General features: G+C 43.9%; 1 protein-coding gene across 1 annotated transcript in view; it reads right to left on the bottom strand.

Annotated features, from left to right (window-relative positions):
• Positions 1–17898, bottom strand: part of srfbp1 (serum response factor binding protein 1) — a 195306-nt gene extending 177408 nt beyond the window's left edge. The window contains exon 1 of the mRNA XM_059969637.1: positions 17837–17898. Within this exon, the coding sequence (XP_059825620.1) occupies positions 17837–17875 (39 nt within the window). The 5' untranslated portion in view covers positions 17876–17898. The remainder of the gene's footprint in view (positions 1–17836) is intronic.
• Positions 17899–18591: the final 693 nt, after the last annotated feature.

Here is an 18591-nt window from a genome sequence, read left to right as displayed (position 1 = left end):
TTTGGATGACATCCTCATAGCCAACAGCAGTCATCAGGAGCATCTGTCCCACCTCCGTCAACTCTGCGCCCGACTGAGTGAGTACGGTCTTACAATCAACCCCGCCAAATGCCAGTTCGGACTCGATACCATTGACTTCCTGGGCCACAGGATTACTAAAGACGGGGCAACCCCTCTGCCCGCTAAGGTAGATGCGGTCCGCCTCTTTCCCCGACCCACCACGATCAAAGGCCTTCAGGAATTCGTAGGTATGGTCAATTTCTACCGCCGCTTCCTCCCTTCAGCTGCCCGGATCATGCGCCCCCTGTTCGCCCTGATGTCGGGTCCGAGCAAGGACATTACCTGGGACGAGGAGTCCGCCGCCGCTTTCGTTCAAACGAAGGAAGCTTTGGCAAATGCCGCAATGCTAGTACATCCCAGAATGGACGCCCCTACCGCCCTCACAGTGGACGCATCAAACCACGGCAGTCGGTGGGGTGCTGGAGCAACTCATCGCAGGTCGCTGGCAACCCCTGGCGTTTTTCAGCAAACACCTGCGACCACCCGAGCTCAAATACAGTGCTTTCGACCGGGAACTGTTGGTGCTCTACCTCGCAATCCGGCATTTCAGGTACTTCCTAGAAGGTCGGCCCTTCACCGCGTTCACGGACCACAAACCACTTACCTTTGCGTTTACGAAAGCGTCCGACCCCTGGTCGTCCCGCCAGCAACTCCACCTGTCCTACATCTCTGAATACACGACGGATGTCCGGCACGTCTCGGGTAAGGACAATGTCGTGGCGGATGCGCTCTCTCGCCCTACCGTTCATGCCCTTTCCCAAGGGGTAGACTTTGAGGCACTGGCAGAGGCGCAGCAGGCGGATGAGGAGATTCCGAGTTACAGAACCGCAGTCTCCGGTTTGCAGCTCCAGGACCTCCCCGTGGGCCCGGGTGAGAGGACCCCTACTCTGTGACGTCGCCACCGGCCAGCCCCGTCCAGTCGTCCCGACAGCCTGGCGGTGCCGCGTTTTCGACTCCATTCATAACTTGGCGCATCCCTCCATCTGGACAGGTTTCCAGCAGGTTCGTTTGGCACGGACTCCGCAAACAGGTCAGTGAATGGGCCAAAACGTGCATGCACTGCCAGACGGCCAAGGTGCAGCGGCACACCAAAGCCCCACCGCAGCAGTTCCATCCCGCTCACCGGCGTTTCGACCACATTTATGTGGATATTGTGGGCCCCTGCCAGTGTCGCGCGGAGCGAGGCACCTCCTGACTATAGTGGACCGGTTCACAAGATGGCCAGAGGCGGTCCCGCTCACCGACACCACCTCCGAATCTTGCGCCCGAGCCCTGATCACCACCTGGATATCTCGCTTTGGTGTACCAGCCCACATTACCTCTGACAGAGGCGCCCAGTTCACCTCCAGCCTGTGGTCAGCTATGGCCAGCCTTTTGGGGACTCAGCTGCACCACACTACTGCCTACCACCCACAGTCGAACGGGCTAGTGGAGCGTTTCCACCGTCACCTGAAGTCGGCCCTCATGGCCCGCCTGCGAGGAGCCAACTAGGCGGACGAGCTTCCCTGGGTCCTACTCGGCATCCGCACAGCGCCCAAGGACGACCTGCACGCCTCGTCGGCTGAGTTGGTATACGGCGCGCCCCTGGTCGTCCCCGGGGAGTTCCTACCAGCCCCAAGGGGGCAAGAGGAAGATCCCGCAGCAGTCCTGGGCAGACTACGCGAGAAGCTCGGTAACCTGGCCCCCATATCCACTTCACAGCACGGGCGGCACCCGACCTGCGTACCCAAAGACCTACAGAACTGTAAGTTTGTGTTTGTACGAAGGGGCGGGCATCGGCCACCGCTGCAGTGGCCATACGAGGGGCCGTTTATGGTGCTCCGGAACAATGGGTCCACGTTCGTGCTGGACGTTGGGGGGCAAGAGGAGGTTTTCACGGTGGACCGTGGACCATGTGGACCTGGCGCAACCGGCCGAGTTTCCGGCACCTCGGCGCAGAGGCCTACCTCCCAAGCAGGTTCTGGCCCAGACTGTGGACATTGGGGGGTGTATCGCCGGTTCTGGGGGGGGTTATGTGGCGACCCATTTCCTGGCACATCCAAACCGACTCACAATTAGATAGCCTACGGGGGTTTGCGAGCACAGAGCTTTGGAGCCTCTGCGCCACGGGGGGCAGGTTGAGGGAGGCTTAAAAGTGAGGCTGAAGATTTCGAATAAAGTTTTTTCCTTCGACTGCAGTTACCGACTCCGTGTTGTAATTTTAGCGCTGCCTGTAGCACACCGCTACAAAAACTTATTTTTGGTTTGTCCCTCTTCTTGCCATTCTCCAACATCATCTCTCATTCACTCCTGCCACTCTGTTCTTAGACACCTACTTCTTTACAATATGTGAATGGTGAAATATTGCAGAGTTCTGAATTGGAAGGTGTGGAGCACAGGAAAAGGCCCTTCAATCCAGTGTTCTACCAAGATAATTAAACAGAACCGAATAGCTAACTAAACTAAAATTGTAACCCTTCTGCTTGTACAGGATCCATATCCCTATTTCTATGCATATTCATATGCCTATCAAAGAGCCTCTTAAACACCTTTACAGTACTTGCTTCAACTACGGTGCATTCCAGGCACCCACTACTTTCAGTATAAAATTTATCTGCACAGCCCCTTTCAACTTACCCTCTCTCACCTTAAATACATGCCCCCCCCCCCCCCCCCCACACACCTGAGTATTAGACATTTCAACCAGGGAGAAAGATACTAGTTGTTTATTCTATCGATGGCCTCTCAATCTTATAAATTTCTAACAGGTCTCCCTTAGTGCAGCCACTTAATGGACTTAGACCCCACGATCCCTCTGTACATCAATAATAAGTGCCCTGTCATTAACTGTGTACTATCCCTTTATATTTCAGAGGGAAAAATCCCTTCCCTTCAAAGTGCAACAGCTCCAACTTGGCCAGATTAAACTTCCATCCACCATTTCTCTTCCCAATTCTGCAACTCGTTTGGCAATCTTCTACGTTATCCACAGCACCACTAATCTTTGTATAATCTTCAAATTTACTAACCCACTTACCCACATTTTCATCTAGGTCATTTATATGTATCATAAACCGCAGAGGTCCAACTACAAACAAGAGAAAATCTGCAATTGCTGGAAATCCAAGCAACACACACAAAATGCTGGAGGAACTCAGAAGGCCAGACAGCATACCTGTCGAAGGATCCCGGCCCGAAACACAGACTGTACTTTTTTTTCCATAGATGCTGCCTGGCTTGTTGAGTTCCTCCAACATTTTGTGAGGTCCAAGTATAGATCCCTGGGAATGCCACTACTTATAGACTTCCAGTCAGAATGTATCCAGTTGACTTTTACCTTCCAACCTCTATGAGCAAGCCAATTCAGAATCCAAAGCATCAAGTATCAAGTCACCATGGATTCTATATACCTCAATCTAGCATGCTGGCACTCATCAAAAATCCACCTACACAATATCCACAGCTCTAGCTTCAATCATCTTCATCATCTCTTCCAACAGAAATCAATCAAATTAAACATGACGTGCCCTGCACACAGCCATGCTGATTGTTCCTAATTAAATTATGGTTATCCAAGCATTCACAAATCCTACTCCCCAAGGATCATCTCCAGTAGCTTCCTTTCCACTGATGTGAGAATCATCAATCTATATTTTCCAGGATATCTCCATTTCCCTTGTCGAACATTAGCTACTCACCAGCCCTCCGGGACTTCACCAGAGAAAAATTAGGTATCCTTATGCATTAATTGAAAAAGATTAGTGCATAGGTAAAGGGAATGATTAGAATTGTAATGGGAAATAATACAAGGTTTAAAAAGGAAAGATACCATATGGAACCTTGGATCCATAGAATCCCATAATTTCACTTCCTCTGTTCCATCTGTGACATGAGGAAGGCAGCAGCTAACTTTGATGAGCCCTTTATCCTGAAACAATTTCACCTCGAGGTAAATACAAAGTGACCCAAGTATTTTTGTTTTTACCTCTAGGATTTAAGATCCTGCCTTCAATAGCCTTACCCATTTATAATGCCACATTACAATTGGGATTGCTTAATTAGATGTAAATTGTTTTGTGACACCCTGAAGTTGTAAAAAGTGGTATGTATATACATGCAAGTCTTTCTTTGTGCACTCATTACACAGACTGAGGTTAGGACAGAAATCGCTTTCTCAGAGCACCCACGCACTGAATTTCAGCTGCATGTAGGACATCCAACTTTGACGGTATTAGAAAATGAACTTAACTGGCTTGATATTGAGAATCAGAATTATCTCTGATATGACATGAAATTTGTTGTTTAGTAACAGCAGCACAGCTCAAAGTCATAAAAATCTATAATTAACAAAAATAAGTAATTAGCACACACAAAAGGAATAATGAGGTAAACAGACCACTCAGAAATCCCACGGCAGAAGCAAAGAAACTGGTCCTAAATCAAATCATCAGACTTTATATCTCTTCCTTGATGATAGTAACGGCATGCTCCGAATGGAAAGGGTCCTTAATGATGGATGCTGCCTTCCTGAGGCACTTAAGATGTTTGAGCGAATTCAAGTTCCTGGGTGTCAAGATCTCTGAGGATCTAACCTCGTCCCAAGTTACCAATGCAGCTATAAGGAAGACAAAACAGGCGCCATACTTCATCAAGAGTCTGAAGAGATGTGGTTTGTTAACTAAAACACTGAACTAACACACTGTATAGGTGTACAGTGGAGAGCGTTCAGACAGGCTGCATCACTCTCTGGTATGGGAGGGCGCTACTGCACAGGACTGAAAGCTACAGAAAGTGTAAAATTAGTCAGCAGCATCTTGGGTACTAGCCTCCTTAGTATCCAAGACATTTTCAAGGACTAGTGCCTCAGAAACTTGATGTCCATTATTAAGGACCACCATCACCTAAGACATACCTGCTTCTCATTGTTACCATCAGGAAGGAGGGACAGAGGCCTGAAGGCACACATTCAGCAATTCAGGACAGGAACAGCTTCATCCTCTCTACCATACGATTCCTAAATGTACATTGAACCCATGAACACTACCTCACTTTTTTTTAAAATGTAGATGTTATTTGTTTTTGCACTATGTTTAATCTACTCAATCTACATTAATATACTTACTATAACTTATTTACTTATTTATCTATTTTTTTCCTTTTTACATTATCACGTATTGCATTGTACTGCTGCTAAGTTAACAAATTTCCCAGCACATGCCACTGATTCTGATGGTCAGGAGGGTTGTGCCCATGGAACTGGCCGAGTCTTTAACACCCTACAGCCTCTTACAATCAAGAGGTTTCATACCAATCTGTATTGCATCAAGTCAGAATGTTCTCCACCACATATCCCCTTGATTGCATTAGTGCACTGGGTTCAGGATAGATCCTCCGTGCTGGTGATGTCCAGGAACTTGAAAACTCCTCAATGTGTTTTGTTCAGCTGCTCAGATAGGAAATTGCAGTATGCAGCACCAGTTATAATCTGCTCCCATCCAGGACTGATTCTGATCACCCTCGCTGTTATGTGCTTTTCAATTTGCTGGTTTTCACAACCCTGCTTATTCATCCTCCAATACCCTCTGGTACAAGGAATAATAATAAACTGAAGAAATCACCACATCTACCAATTCTTCTATGATAATTTGTGTTCCAAGGTATTTCTCAGAACAAAGTCACATAATCTTATTTCTAAAATGATGGAGACGGCACATTCCTAACTGCCCTGAGGTAGGTGAGTTTCTAATGTATTTGTAAGGAAGTTTAGAGTTAACCAACTTCACTACAAGCTTGCAGTCTTAAAGAAGGATTACACAAGGATGATGAATTTCCTTTTGTAAGGATGTGTTTGAACCAGTTGGATTTCATTTCAATCATCAGTTTTACGGTCATCATTGCTGGTCCAACCCAGAAGCAGCGAAGTGTTACTACCAGCAGAGTTCCACCTCACAGCTCCAGCTGCACAGATTTAATCCTGGCCTTGGATCCGGTCAGGGTGCAAACTATCCCCAAGACCACCTGGGTGTCCTCTGGATGCACCCCAGCTTCCTCCCACATCCCAATATGTAGACTGGTAGAATCTGGGTAAAGTTTATTGGAACACAAGAATAAAATGGGAATAGTATTTAATATGTTTTGAGTTCATGTGTGTGCTTGATTGGCAGAATGGACTCAGTGGGCTAAAGGCCTTGTTTCCCTGTTGTTTATCAATTTCCAGATCTAGAACCTTGTCACAATTCTAAACACTAGCTTTGATGAACTTACTTCACTACAGCGTGTCAAAATTTCAACAGGGGGCTGTTTCATCTCTTCACTCTCCAGTGTGCCTACTATGGGTTTATCTCAACATTCTTTGTTGGCTTGTAGACACTGAAATCTCAGTGGATCATCAGTTGTTCATTGTACTTCAACAGAATGCACCAGTCACCACTTTCAATCTGTGGATCTGTGAGTTTCAAGACCGGCTAAAATTTAGCTAAGGTGATAACTTTTTGCATGTCTTATGATCTTCCTGCTACTTATATTCGTTAAGTCTTACCCAATCCAAGCCACAAGGCATGAGTGATAACATTACATATTAATTTTCTTGCTAATACTCTGGTATCTTCATTCATTAAACACATCATTCTGTTTCACCATCATTGCCAACAACATGGCCACAGGTGATGATATAACAGAAAGAAAAGCTGGAAATACTCAACAAGCCAGAACCCAACTATGGAAGAAGTGTTAACTCCAGAAACACAAAAGGACTGCAGACGCTGGAATCTGGAGCAAAATAAAATACAATTGTAGGAACGTAGTTGTCAGGCAGCATCTGCTGAATAGATTCCTTAAAGTTGTCATAGCCAGGGATAGGAATGGGGACAGCTCCCACTACCTATTAAATGCTCCCAATGGTGTGCCTCAAGTAGCCCGACAAACAAGTCAAGCTCCTGTGTGGCTTAGCTACTCAGCCCAGCAGAACCATTTCTACTGACAGCAGAAGGGGCAATGGCAGGTTATTGGAGCCTTAAAACCAGTCACTTTGGGCAGATGGGGCTCATCAGCTGCAGTTGGCAGCACATCTAGGAGAAGGAAAACTCCGCTCTCAGCCTCTGCTGCCTTGCTGCTATACCCACTCATGGGGAAAGCTTTGGGAGTAAAGCCAGATGGAAAAAAAAGCGGAGCTGGATTCCATAAGGCAGTCCTACATTGAGTTTAATGCTGCTGGTACCAAACTGTTTTGGTCTCTGCCATTCCTTTCAGTTCATCAGTTGCATGGAGAGGGGGGAGCTGGCTAAATGAGCAACAGCTTGCTCTCTATATTGTACTGCCTAGGCTTGCATACCTAGACAGCTAGGATGCAATATCCATGGTCAACCCTGACCAACAGAGGCCAAGAAACACCATACCTCACTTACAATGCAAGTTGTGCAAAAGAAACAAAAGAAAACACTACATAGTTGGCCAATAGAACTGATAAGAAACCTATGCATTTCATGCAGTATTAATCTTGAGAGTCATAGAAAACTACAGCACAGAAGCCAGTCCTTTGGCCCATCTAGTCCACTTAAACTGCTTAGTCCCATCAACCTACACCCTTTTGTAACAATTTCTTGCCAATAATTTGTAAGTAATTAACAGAAAAATTAAAGTAGGGTAGCATGGTATCAAAGCAGTTAGCGTAACATCTAATACAGCCAGCAATCAGGGTTCAATTCCAGCCACTGTAAGGAGCTTGTACCTTCCCTCCGTGACTGCGTGGGTTTCCTCCCACAGTCCAAAGACGTATGGGTTAGGTTAGTAAGTTGTGGACATTATGCTGGCAATGCATGCCGGCTGCCCCAGCACATATTCAGACTGTGGTGGTTGTTGATGCAAACACTGCATGGTTTGACGTACATGTGACAAGTAAAGCTCAGCTTAATCCTTCAATTCCTGTAACATTCAATTTACTTTTTAAAAATGTTTTTAATGTAAACTAAACTGACTGCAAGACTTCAACTAGTTGTTATTTCAGAAGGCATATCAACCAGAAATAAACACAAATGTGTTAGGACAGAGATCTATGCTATTACTCTATTCAACTGTTCAATTCAAGAATAAATCCACTTACAAACATTTAACATTCAGAGGCACTGGTTTACCCTGTACAGTGGGAGAAACATCTTGGATTTAGCAACAAAGAAAGAAAGAATGAATTAATTCACTTGCTCTTCTTCCAGTCTAGTTTACTTCATTTAACGTTAACAATGCTGTCTCCCCTATACTGGAGAAATCAAAATCAGGCTTATTATCACTGGCATGTGACGTGAAATTTGTTAACTTAGCAGCATCAACTCAACACAATACATAATTCAAATGCATACGGGCAATCGCATTGTTAAGCATCTGCGTTCAGTCAGCAGGGGTGACCCTGAGCTTCCTGTTACCTGCCACCATAACTCTCACACTCTGACCCCAGTGCCACTCTGACCTGTTGGTCTGTGGCCTTTTGTGATGATACAAGCAAGCCCAATACAAGCTTGATGAACAGCACCTCATCTTCCTGAATTCTATAACTAGGATTCCTCAGGGATTTAACTTTCAAGTACCTGTGATATTACCTCAACTTATTTGTTTTATTTTCCACTTTTCCCATTAGGAGTGGAAAAAGTGCCTAGTCTGGCCTCATGCCTTTCTGCATTTCACAACTCCTACATTATTTTGTTTATGTTCTCACTTCTCCAATTCAATCACCAACCTGATAACTTTGTTTGAAGTTTATCTCCTTAGTTTTACCCTATCTGAGACATCACCCCTCCCTGCAGCTTGAAAAGCTTCTTTTCTTACAAGACCATAAAACACAAGGAGAGATTTAGGTCATTTGGCCCATCGAATCTGCTCTGTCACTCAATCATGGCTGTTCATTTTACTCCTCCTCAGCCCTACTCCCTGCCCTTCTCTCCATAACCTAATAGCCCAACAACCTGGGCTCCACAGCTGCCTGTGGTAACAAATTCCACAAATTCACCACTTTCTAGCTAGGAAGTTTCTCTGCATCTCAGTTTTAAATGGACACACCTCTATTCTGAGGCTGTGCCCTCTTGTCCTATCCACTCCCACTATGGGAAACATCTTTTCCAAATCTACGCTGACTAGGTCTTTCAACATTCAAAAGGTTTCAATCAGATCCCCTCCACCCCATCCTTCTAAATTCCAGCGAGTACAGACCCAGAGCTATCAAATGTTTCTCACATGATAACCCTTTCAATCCTGGAATCATCCTTGTGAACCTCCTCTGAACCCTCTCCAATGCCAGCACATCTTTTCTTAGATGAGGATCCCAAAAATGCCCACAATACTCAAGGTGAGCACTTACCAGTACCTTATAAAGCGTCAGCATCACATCCCTGCTCTTGTATTCTATTCTTCCTGAAATAAATGCCAACATTGCATTCGTCTTCCTCACCAACGCAACCCGCAAGTTAACCTTTAAAGTGTTCTGCACAAGGACTCCCAATTTCCTTTACATCTGATTTTTGGATTTTCTCTGTTTAGAAAATAGTCTGCACGTTTATTTCTACTACCAAAGTTCATGACCATGCATTTTCCAACATTGTATTTCATTTGCCACTTTCTTACCCATTCTCCTAATTTGTCTAAGTCCTTCTGTAGCCTACTTGCTTCCTCAACACTACCTGCTCCTCCACCAATCTTTGCATCATCTGCAAACTTGGCAACAAAGCCACCTATGCCATCATCTAAATCACTGATATACACCATAAAAGCAGTCTCAACACCAACCCCTACAGAACACCACTTGTCACTGGCAGCCAACAGAAAAGGATCCTTTTATTCCCACTGGCTGCCTCCTACTAATCAGCCATCCTCTAACCATGCCAGTAACTTTCCTGTAATACCATGGCCTCTCAACTTGGAAGTCCAAACATACAACATCCACTGTATCCCCTTTACCCATCCTACTTGCAAACACCTCAAAGAATTCCAACATGTTCATCAGGCAAGATTTCCCTTAAGGAAACCATGCTAATTTTGTCCTATCTTGCCTTGTGTCAAGTACTCCATAACCTTATCCTTAACAATTGACTCACAACATCTTCCCAACCACTTGAAGTCAAGCTAACTAATCTACATTTTCCATTCTGTTGCCTTTCTCCTTTCTTAAAAAATGGAGTAACACTGGCAATTTTCCAGTCCTCTGGAATCATGCCAGAGACCAATGATTTTTGAAAGATATTACAAATGCCTTCACAATTTCTACAGCTACTTCTTTCAGAACCCCAAGGTGCAGTTCATCTAGTCCAAGTGACTTAGGTACCTTTAGGTCTTTCAGCTTTTTGAGCATCTTCTCCCTTGTAATTGTAACTGCACTCAGTCCTCATCCCTCACACCCTTCAATTTCTGGCATACTGTTAATATCTTCCACAGTGAAGACTGATGCAAAATACTCATTTAGTTTATCTGCCATCTCATTGTCCTACATTATTATTTCTCTAGCCTCATTTTCCAGTAGTTCTATATCCACTCTCATCTCTCTTTAATTTTTTGTTAACATACAAAGCTTTTACTACCTACTCTGATATTGTTTGCTAGCTAGCTTTCATAGTGCTTTTCCCTCCTAGTGATTCTTTTAGTTGTTCTCTGTAGGTTTTTTTTAAAAGCTTCCCAATCCTCTAACTTCCCACTAATTTTTGCTTCATTGTATGCTCTCTCTTTTGCTTTTACATTAGCTTAGACTTCCCTTGTCATCCACAGTTGCATTATTTTGCCACTTAAGTATTTATTTATTCTTGGAATATGTCCATCTTGCACCTTCCTCATTTTCTCCCAGAAACTCAAGCCACTGCTGCTCTGCTGTCATCCCTGCCAGCATCTCCTTCCAATCTACTTTGGCCAACTCCTCTCTCATATGACAGTATTTTTCTTTACTCCACTGAAATACTGCTATGTTAGACTTTACTTTCTCCCTATCAAAATTCAAGTTGAACTTAATCAGATCGTGATCACTACCTCCAATTAGTTATTTTATTTTAAGCTTCCTAATCACCCTGGGATCATTACATAATCCCAATCCAGTATAGTTGACCTAGTAGACTCAATGACCAACTGCCCTAAAAAGCCATCTTGTAGGTATTCCACAAACACACTCTCGAGATCTATGACCAACCTGCCTCAGCAAGGACCTGGACCCATTGCAATTTGCCTATTGACACATTAAGTCAACGGCAGATGCAATCTCAATGGCTCTTCACATGGCTTTAGACTACCTGGACAACTCAAACACCTACGTCAGGATGCTGTTCACTGACTATAGCTCAGCATTTAATACCATCGTTCCCACAATCCTGACTAAAAAGTTGCAGAACCTGGGCCTCTGTACCTCCCTCTGTAATTGGATCCTCGACTTTTTAACTGGCAGACCACAATCTGTGAGGATTGGTGATAACATATCCTCCTCGCTGACGATCAACACTGACACACCTCAGGGGTGTGTGATTAGCCCACTGTTCTACTCTCTATGTACTCATGACTGTGTTGCTGGGCATAGCTCAAATAGCATTGATAAATTTGCTGACGATACAACCATTGTTAGTAGAATCTCAGGTGGTGAGGAGAGGGCATACAGGAGTGAGATATGCCAACTAGTGGAGTGGTGCCACAGCAACAACCCGACACTCAATGTCAGTAAGACAAAAGAGTTTATTGTGGACTTCAGGAAGGGTAAGACAAAGAAACACATACCAATCCTCACAGAAGGATCAGAAGTGGACAGAGTGAGCAGTTTCAAGTTCCCGGGTGTTAAGATCTCTGAGGATCTAACTTTGTCCCAACATACTGATGCAGTTATAAAGAGGGCAAGACAGCGGCTATACTTCATTAGGAGCTTGAAGAGATTTGGTATGTCAATAAATACACTCAAAAATTTCTGTAGATGTACCGTGGAGAGCATTCTGAAGGCTGCATTTCTGTCTGGTATTGGGGTAGTGGGGGCACTACTGCACAGAACCAAAAGAAGCTTCAGAGGATTGTAGATTTAGTCGGCTCCATCCTGGGTACTAGCCTGCAAAGTACCCAGGACATCTTTAGGGAGCAGTGTCTCAGAAAGGCATCGTCCATTATTAAGGTCCTCCAGCACCCAGGGCATGCCCTTTTCTCACTGTTACCATCAGGTAGGAGGTACAGAAGCCTAAAGGCACACACTCAGCAATTCCGGACCAGCTTCTTCCCCTCTGTCATCCAATTTCTTAAATGACATCTAACCCTTGGACACTACCTCACACTTTAAAAAAAATATAGCATTTCTGTTTTTTGCATGATTTTTAATCTATTCAATAGATTTATACGTATACTGGATAAAGTCTACTGAGTAAGATTTACTTATTTATTATTTCTTCCATTTTATGCATTGCGTTGAACTGCTGCTGCTAAGTTAACAAATTTCACTTCACATGCCAGTGATAATAAATCTGATTCTGAATTTTCCAATGGACTTGCATGTTGAAATCTCCCATGACTATCATAACATTTCCCTGTTGACACACCTTTTCTATTTCCCTGTGTAATTGGTGGTCCACATCTCAGCTGCTGCTGGGAGGCCTGCATATAACTGCCATCAGGGTCCTTTTAACCTTGCAGTTTCTTAACTGAACATACGAAACATCTTCTGATCCTATGTCACATCTTTCTACTGATTTGATGCCTTTTTTTAAAAACCAGCAATGCCATGCCACCCCCTCTGCCTACCTTCCTATTCCTTTGATAAATGTGTAACCTTGGACATTCAGCTCTCAATTGCATCCATCCTTCAGCCATGATTCCGTGATGGCCACAGCATTATACCTGATAATCTGTAATACTGCAACAAGATCATCCACCTTATTTCTTAATACATGCATTGAGATACAACATAAGTACTGTATTTGCTACCCTTTTTGATTCTGCATCCCTAATACGCTGATACTCACCCCGATGCCTGCAATTTTGTCCTATTATCTGACTGCCCTTCCTGACAGTCTGACTGCTTTTTGCTGTTTTACCATCCATCTTATCCTGAGTCTCCAGTTCCCAACCCGCTGCCAAATTAGTTTAAACCAAACCCAACAACCCTAAAAAACCTGCCCATGATAATATTGGTACCCCTCAGGTTCAGGTGCAGCACATCACTTTTGTGCAGGTCATACCTCCCCTAGAAGAGATCCCAATGATCCAAGAGCCTGAAGCCCTAGCCCCTTCTCAGCCACATATTAATCTGTCAAATCATCTTGTTTCTACCGTCACTGGCACATGATAAGGACAGCAACCAGAAATTACTACCCTGGAAATCCTGCTTCTCAATTTTCTGCCTAGCTCCCTAAGTTCTCTTTTCAGGACCTCTTTGCTTTTCCTTACTATGTCAATATGTACCAAAACATCTGGGTGCTCTCCCTCCCCTTCCAAAATGCTGTGGACGCGATCCGAGACGACCCTGACCCTGGCATATGGGAGGCAATATACCATTCAAGTGTCCCATTCAAGTGCACAGAATCTCCTGTCTGTTCCCTTAACTAGTGAATCCCTATCACTACCACACCCTTCTTCCTCCTTTTTTTTTCCTTTCTGCACCACAGACTCATGCTCAATGCCAGTAACATTGTCTCTGAAACATTCCCCTAGGTGGTCACCCCCCCACAACTGTTTTGGATACTAGTGGCATATGGCCAAGTGGTTAAGCCATTGGTCTAGTGATCTGAAGGACACTAATTCGAATCTCCGCTAAAGCAACATGTTGTGTCCTTGAGCAGGGCACTTAACCACACATTACTCTGCGACGACAACGGTGCCAAGCTGTATTGGCCTTTGCCTTTCCCTCCGACAACATCGGAGGCGTGGAAAAGAGACCTACAGCATGGGCAACTGCTGGTCTCCCATACAACCCCGCCCAGGCCTGTGCCCTGGAAACCTTCCAAGGTACAAATCTGTGGTCTCGCGAGACTAACGCATGCCTATATACAGTGGCATGCAAAAGTCTGGACACTCCTGGTCAAAATTTCCATTACTGTGAATAGTTAAGTGAGTAGAAGATGAACTGATCTCCAATAGTCATAAAGTTAAAGATGACACATTCTTTTCAACATTTTAAGCAAAATTAGTGTATTATTTTTGTTTTGTACAATTTTAGAGTGAAAAAAAGGAAAGGAGCACCATGCAAATGTTTGGGCATCCCCAGAGATTTGAGCTCTCAGATAACTTTTACCAAGGTCTCAGACCTTAATTAGCTTATTAGGGCTGTGGCTTGTTCACAGTCATCGTTAGGAAAGGCCAGGTGATGCAAATTTCAAAGCTTTATAAATAGCCTGACTCCTCAAACCTTGTCCCAACAATTAGCAGCCGTGGGCTCCTCTAAAATTATTCTGATGCCCACAAAGCAGGTTATAAGAAAATAGCAAAGCATTTTCAGGTAGCTGTTTCCTCGGTTCGTAATGTAATTAAGAAATGACAGTTAACAGGCACGGTGAAAGTCAAGTTGAGGTCTGGAAGACCAAGAAAACTTTCCGAGAGAACTGCTCATAGACATACTTTATTGATCCTGAGGGAAATTGGCTTTTGTTACAGTCGCACCAACAAAGAATAGAGTAGAAATATAGCAAAATAAAACCAGAAATAATTATAAGTAAATTATTCCAAGTTGAAATAAGTCCAGGTCCAGCCTATTGGCTCAGAGTGTCTGACACTCCGAGGGGGGAGTTGTAAAGTTTGATGGCCAAAGGCAGGAATGACTTCCTATGCCGCTCAGTGTCACATCTCGGTGGAATGACTCTCTGGCTTAATGTACTCCTGTGCCTAACCAGTACATTATGGAGTGGATGGGAGATATTGTCCAAGATGGCATGCAACTTGGACAGCATCCTCTTTTCAGACACCACCATCAGAGAGTCCAGTTCCACCCCCACAACACCACTGTCAGGATAAGGCCATACTTAGGTTGGAAGAACACCACCTTATATTCTGTTCGGGTAGCCTCCAACCTGATGGGATGAACATCAATTTCTTGAACTTCCAGTAATGCCTCCACCCCACTTCACCATTTTCCATCCCCTTGTCCCTTTCTCATGATATCTTCTTGGCCACCCATCACCTCCCTCTGGTGCTCCCCCTCTCCTTTTTTTTCCCCCCATGGCCCTCTGTCTCTTTCACCAATCAACTTCATAGCTCTTTGCTTCATCTCTCCCCCTCCAAGATTCACCTATTGTCTGGCATTCTTTTCTCTCCCCTCCCTCCCCCCCCCCCCCCCACCTTTCAAATCTACTCCTTAGTGTTTCTTTTCCAGTCTCGACGAAGGGTTTCGGCCCGAAACATCAAATGTACTTTTTTCCATAGATGCTGCCTGGCCTGCTGAGTTCCTCCAGCATTTTGTGTGTATTACTTGGAGGGGAATGGCCACACGGGTGCTCTGTGCTAACTGCCTATTCACATTTCTATTCCTCCTGACAGTCACCCTATGTTCTGAGGAAGGAGCTTCCACCTGAAACACCGACTGCTCCTCTGTGCACAGATGCATCCTGGTTCTGTTTTAGACCCTGTTATTGCAGGTTTTTTTCCCCCTTTTTCCTTTACCCTTTCACATCTCTAACCCCACAGAGTCCTATATTTCTGACTTACTGTGCGTTCTTGATTTTATCACTCCAACAGCAGCCAAGCTTTCAGCTATCTGGAGTCCAAGCTCCCAAAATGCCTCTGTAAAGTACTGTCATTACTATACATGCTTTTAGTCAACATTTTACATTCGCTACATTTTAGATATTTACCTGAAACACACTGAATTATTTAATCACCTTTAGCTGTGTTATAAATACAAGCTTTTGATTTCTGAACTCAATTTTCCAGAATGAGAAAATTAAAGCACTAACTGGAACAAGGGCTGGAAAGTTTGAAGAAATTGGCAGCTGAGTTACACATTCTGTTAAGATGGGGGTAGGGGAATGGTTGTAAGGGTTTTTCATTTGATGTAACAGTTACCCGAGAGTACACTGACAAATTAGAGCTCCATGCATTTAGTTTAGCAGAGTAAGTGGGAGCAACACGCAAATAGTGCAAATGACGTTCAGGAAATGAAAATAAACAACGTTGTTAATGAACTGGATGTGAGGTGCAAGGCTCAGCTTAATGTGATCAATCAAAATTCCACCAGACAGATGGACACATTGGAGATGTAAGAGAAACTCCCAGTTACCATGGGTATTGCATTGATGGAAAAGTAAGGCTAGAATGGGTTTGACTATCAAGACCAATTTTATACTAAATCCAAAACCTCAATTGATTAATTCCAATTGACTCCACAGAAACAATCCGTATGGCTCAAAATCATTTTCTACAGTGACTTGGAACCAGCAACAATTGCCATTGTAGAAAACGTGCTGAAGGAAAATTCGCAAGGGATCAGTACACCTGATCTTGGAGCAAAGTATACCAAACAAAATTATTTTAAAATGATTCCTGACTAATAACCATCTCTAAATTGTTCCAATATTTTCCTAGCTACAATGTAAAATCCATTGCAATTCTTTCAGAAAACTTTGAAATATACCTCAGCATCTGTAAATATAAGTCACATTAAAGATTTAAATTATGTCCACTCTCTTTAAAGATGCTGCCAAACATGCTGTATACAAAATACTCAAAATCCAAAGTATAAACAATTTTTTTTTCAATTTTGTTGTTTCATAGGCAGTTTCTTTAAAGCAAGGTTGTTAACCTCAAAGTTTACCAAATAAGTTAGTGTAAGACAATAAAAAGAGCAAGTAAAAGAGCCTGCAAATGTCAAACTACAGTGCTGAGACATGTCCCAGGATGCAATGATGTAACCTGGGTCATCAGGTGTTTCGGGTCTTTCAGCACAACCTTGCCCAGGTGATCCAGCCAAGGCTGATCAGGCTGTGGCTTTGGTCCACAGGTCACATCTCTTGATCCATGCCATCTGAAGGCTTGTTCAGCAACCTCTGTAATGGTCCTGATGGCTCTACTCTTTGCAGACCCCATAATGCCAAGGGGAGAGTAGGCTCTACACAGCATGCAGCCAACAAAACCTCTCTACACCTTACCTCTATAGGCTCGCAGAGCAGTTTACTTCAAGCAGTTTAATGTTTATAAAATAGAGTATCAAATTAAGTTGTAGAAAATTCCACAAATACCCCTGTACAGGCATGTTAGGATTCCACAACACACAGTTCACAGGTCAGCTTTGCCTCGATAATAGTAGATTCACAGTCACAAAAGCTTAGGGTTTGTATAGCACCTTTAAAGTGTAAAATGCCCTTAGAGCTTTGCTCACCGCTGCTGGGAACTGATTTAGGAAAGGAAAAACAAAAGGGAAATCAGGCTGAAACGTCGACTGTACTCCTTTCCATAGATACAGCCTGGCCTGCTGAGTTCCTCCAGCGTTTTGTGTTTGTTGCTTGGGTTTCCAGCAGCTGCAGATTTTCTGGATTGTAAGAGAAATCAGGAGTGTGTGTGGGGAGGGGGTGAGAGGAATATTGATGACACAGAAGTTCAGTCATATGGTGAAAAACTCTGGGCCGCATGGCATTTTTCGATTACCAGCAAAGACAGAAGAGGGATATAGAACATGTAGTGAATGGTAAGGAAACAAGTGCTCATGTTACAGAAGGCGTGCGGATGCGGCTCCTCCGTATCTGCTTGACTCCCTTGACGACTCGGTTACTGTCTCTGGATACCAAATCCGAACATAAAAGGAGATACGAAATAAACTAAACGGCCCCCGGCGGAAGCGAATATCGCAGTAGTACTCCCTAACTCAACACCTACTCCTACTCACCTCGTTGTTCACGTTCATCGGCGCTCCCGACGCCGCCATGCTGCTCCAACAGCGATGGCAACCTGACGCAGTCAAAATACCGCGCTCGCATCCGCGCTTCTCGTGAAGTCAAAATTCGTTTTAGAACCAACAGAAACGGAATGCTCCAAAACCGTTTCAAATCTTTCACCCTTGATCTGCAAAACTAGCTAAAACATAGGATTAAGATACATTAGGTTATTTTTCCATTTCACTGTCGATTATTCACCTAAAACGCAATCTCATAAATTAAGGAGAACAGACTGTTGTATGCCGCTGTATCAGGCCGAACCTGACCCTCACAAAGTATCAGTAAGACATTGAGGCTTGTCAGCAAAGCTGAATTTACATCCATTCTTTTTTTCTCTGCTATCAGTATTCATTTGTATTCAGTTTCGCGAAATAGAATGGTATACCACAGAAGAAATAAAAGCTGGAACATAACACAAACTCTGGAAGAGGGCAGTGGGTCAAGAATCTGTGGAAGAAAAGGGATGGTTTACGTTTCGAATCGAGACCATGCATCATGTTTCAAGTTTATTGCCATAGGTACGAATATGTGCCCAGGGTATAGCTTTTTGCTGTAGCAGCACAATACATTACAAACATGACAACATAAATTACATAACTTAATATAAATTATACTTGTAATAACAGAAATATAACAAATAAAGTGTAACAACCTTAGGGAAATACAGTCAGAAGAATTAGGGAGACAGAATTAAGGACTTTCAGGT

This window comes from Hypanus sabinus, chromosome 5 (genome assembly GCF_030144855.1).
Source record: "Hypanus sabinus isolate sHypSab1 chromosome 5, sHypSab1.hap1, whole genome shotgun sequence".
Taxonomy (NCBI): Eukaryota; Metazoa; Chordata; class Chondrichthyes; order Myliobatiformes; family Dasyatidae; genus Hypanus; species Hypanus sabinus.
This window is presented reverse-complemented; position numbering and strand designations above follow the sequence as displayed.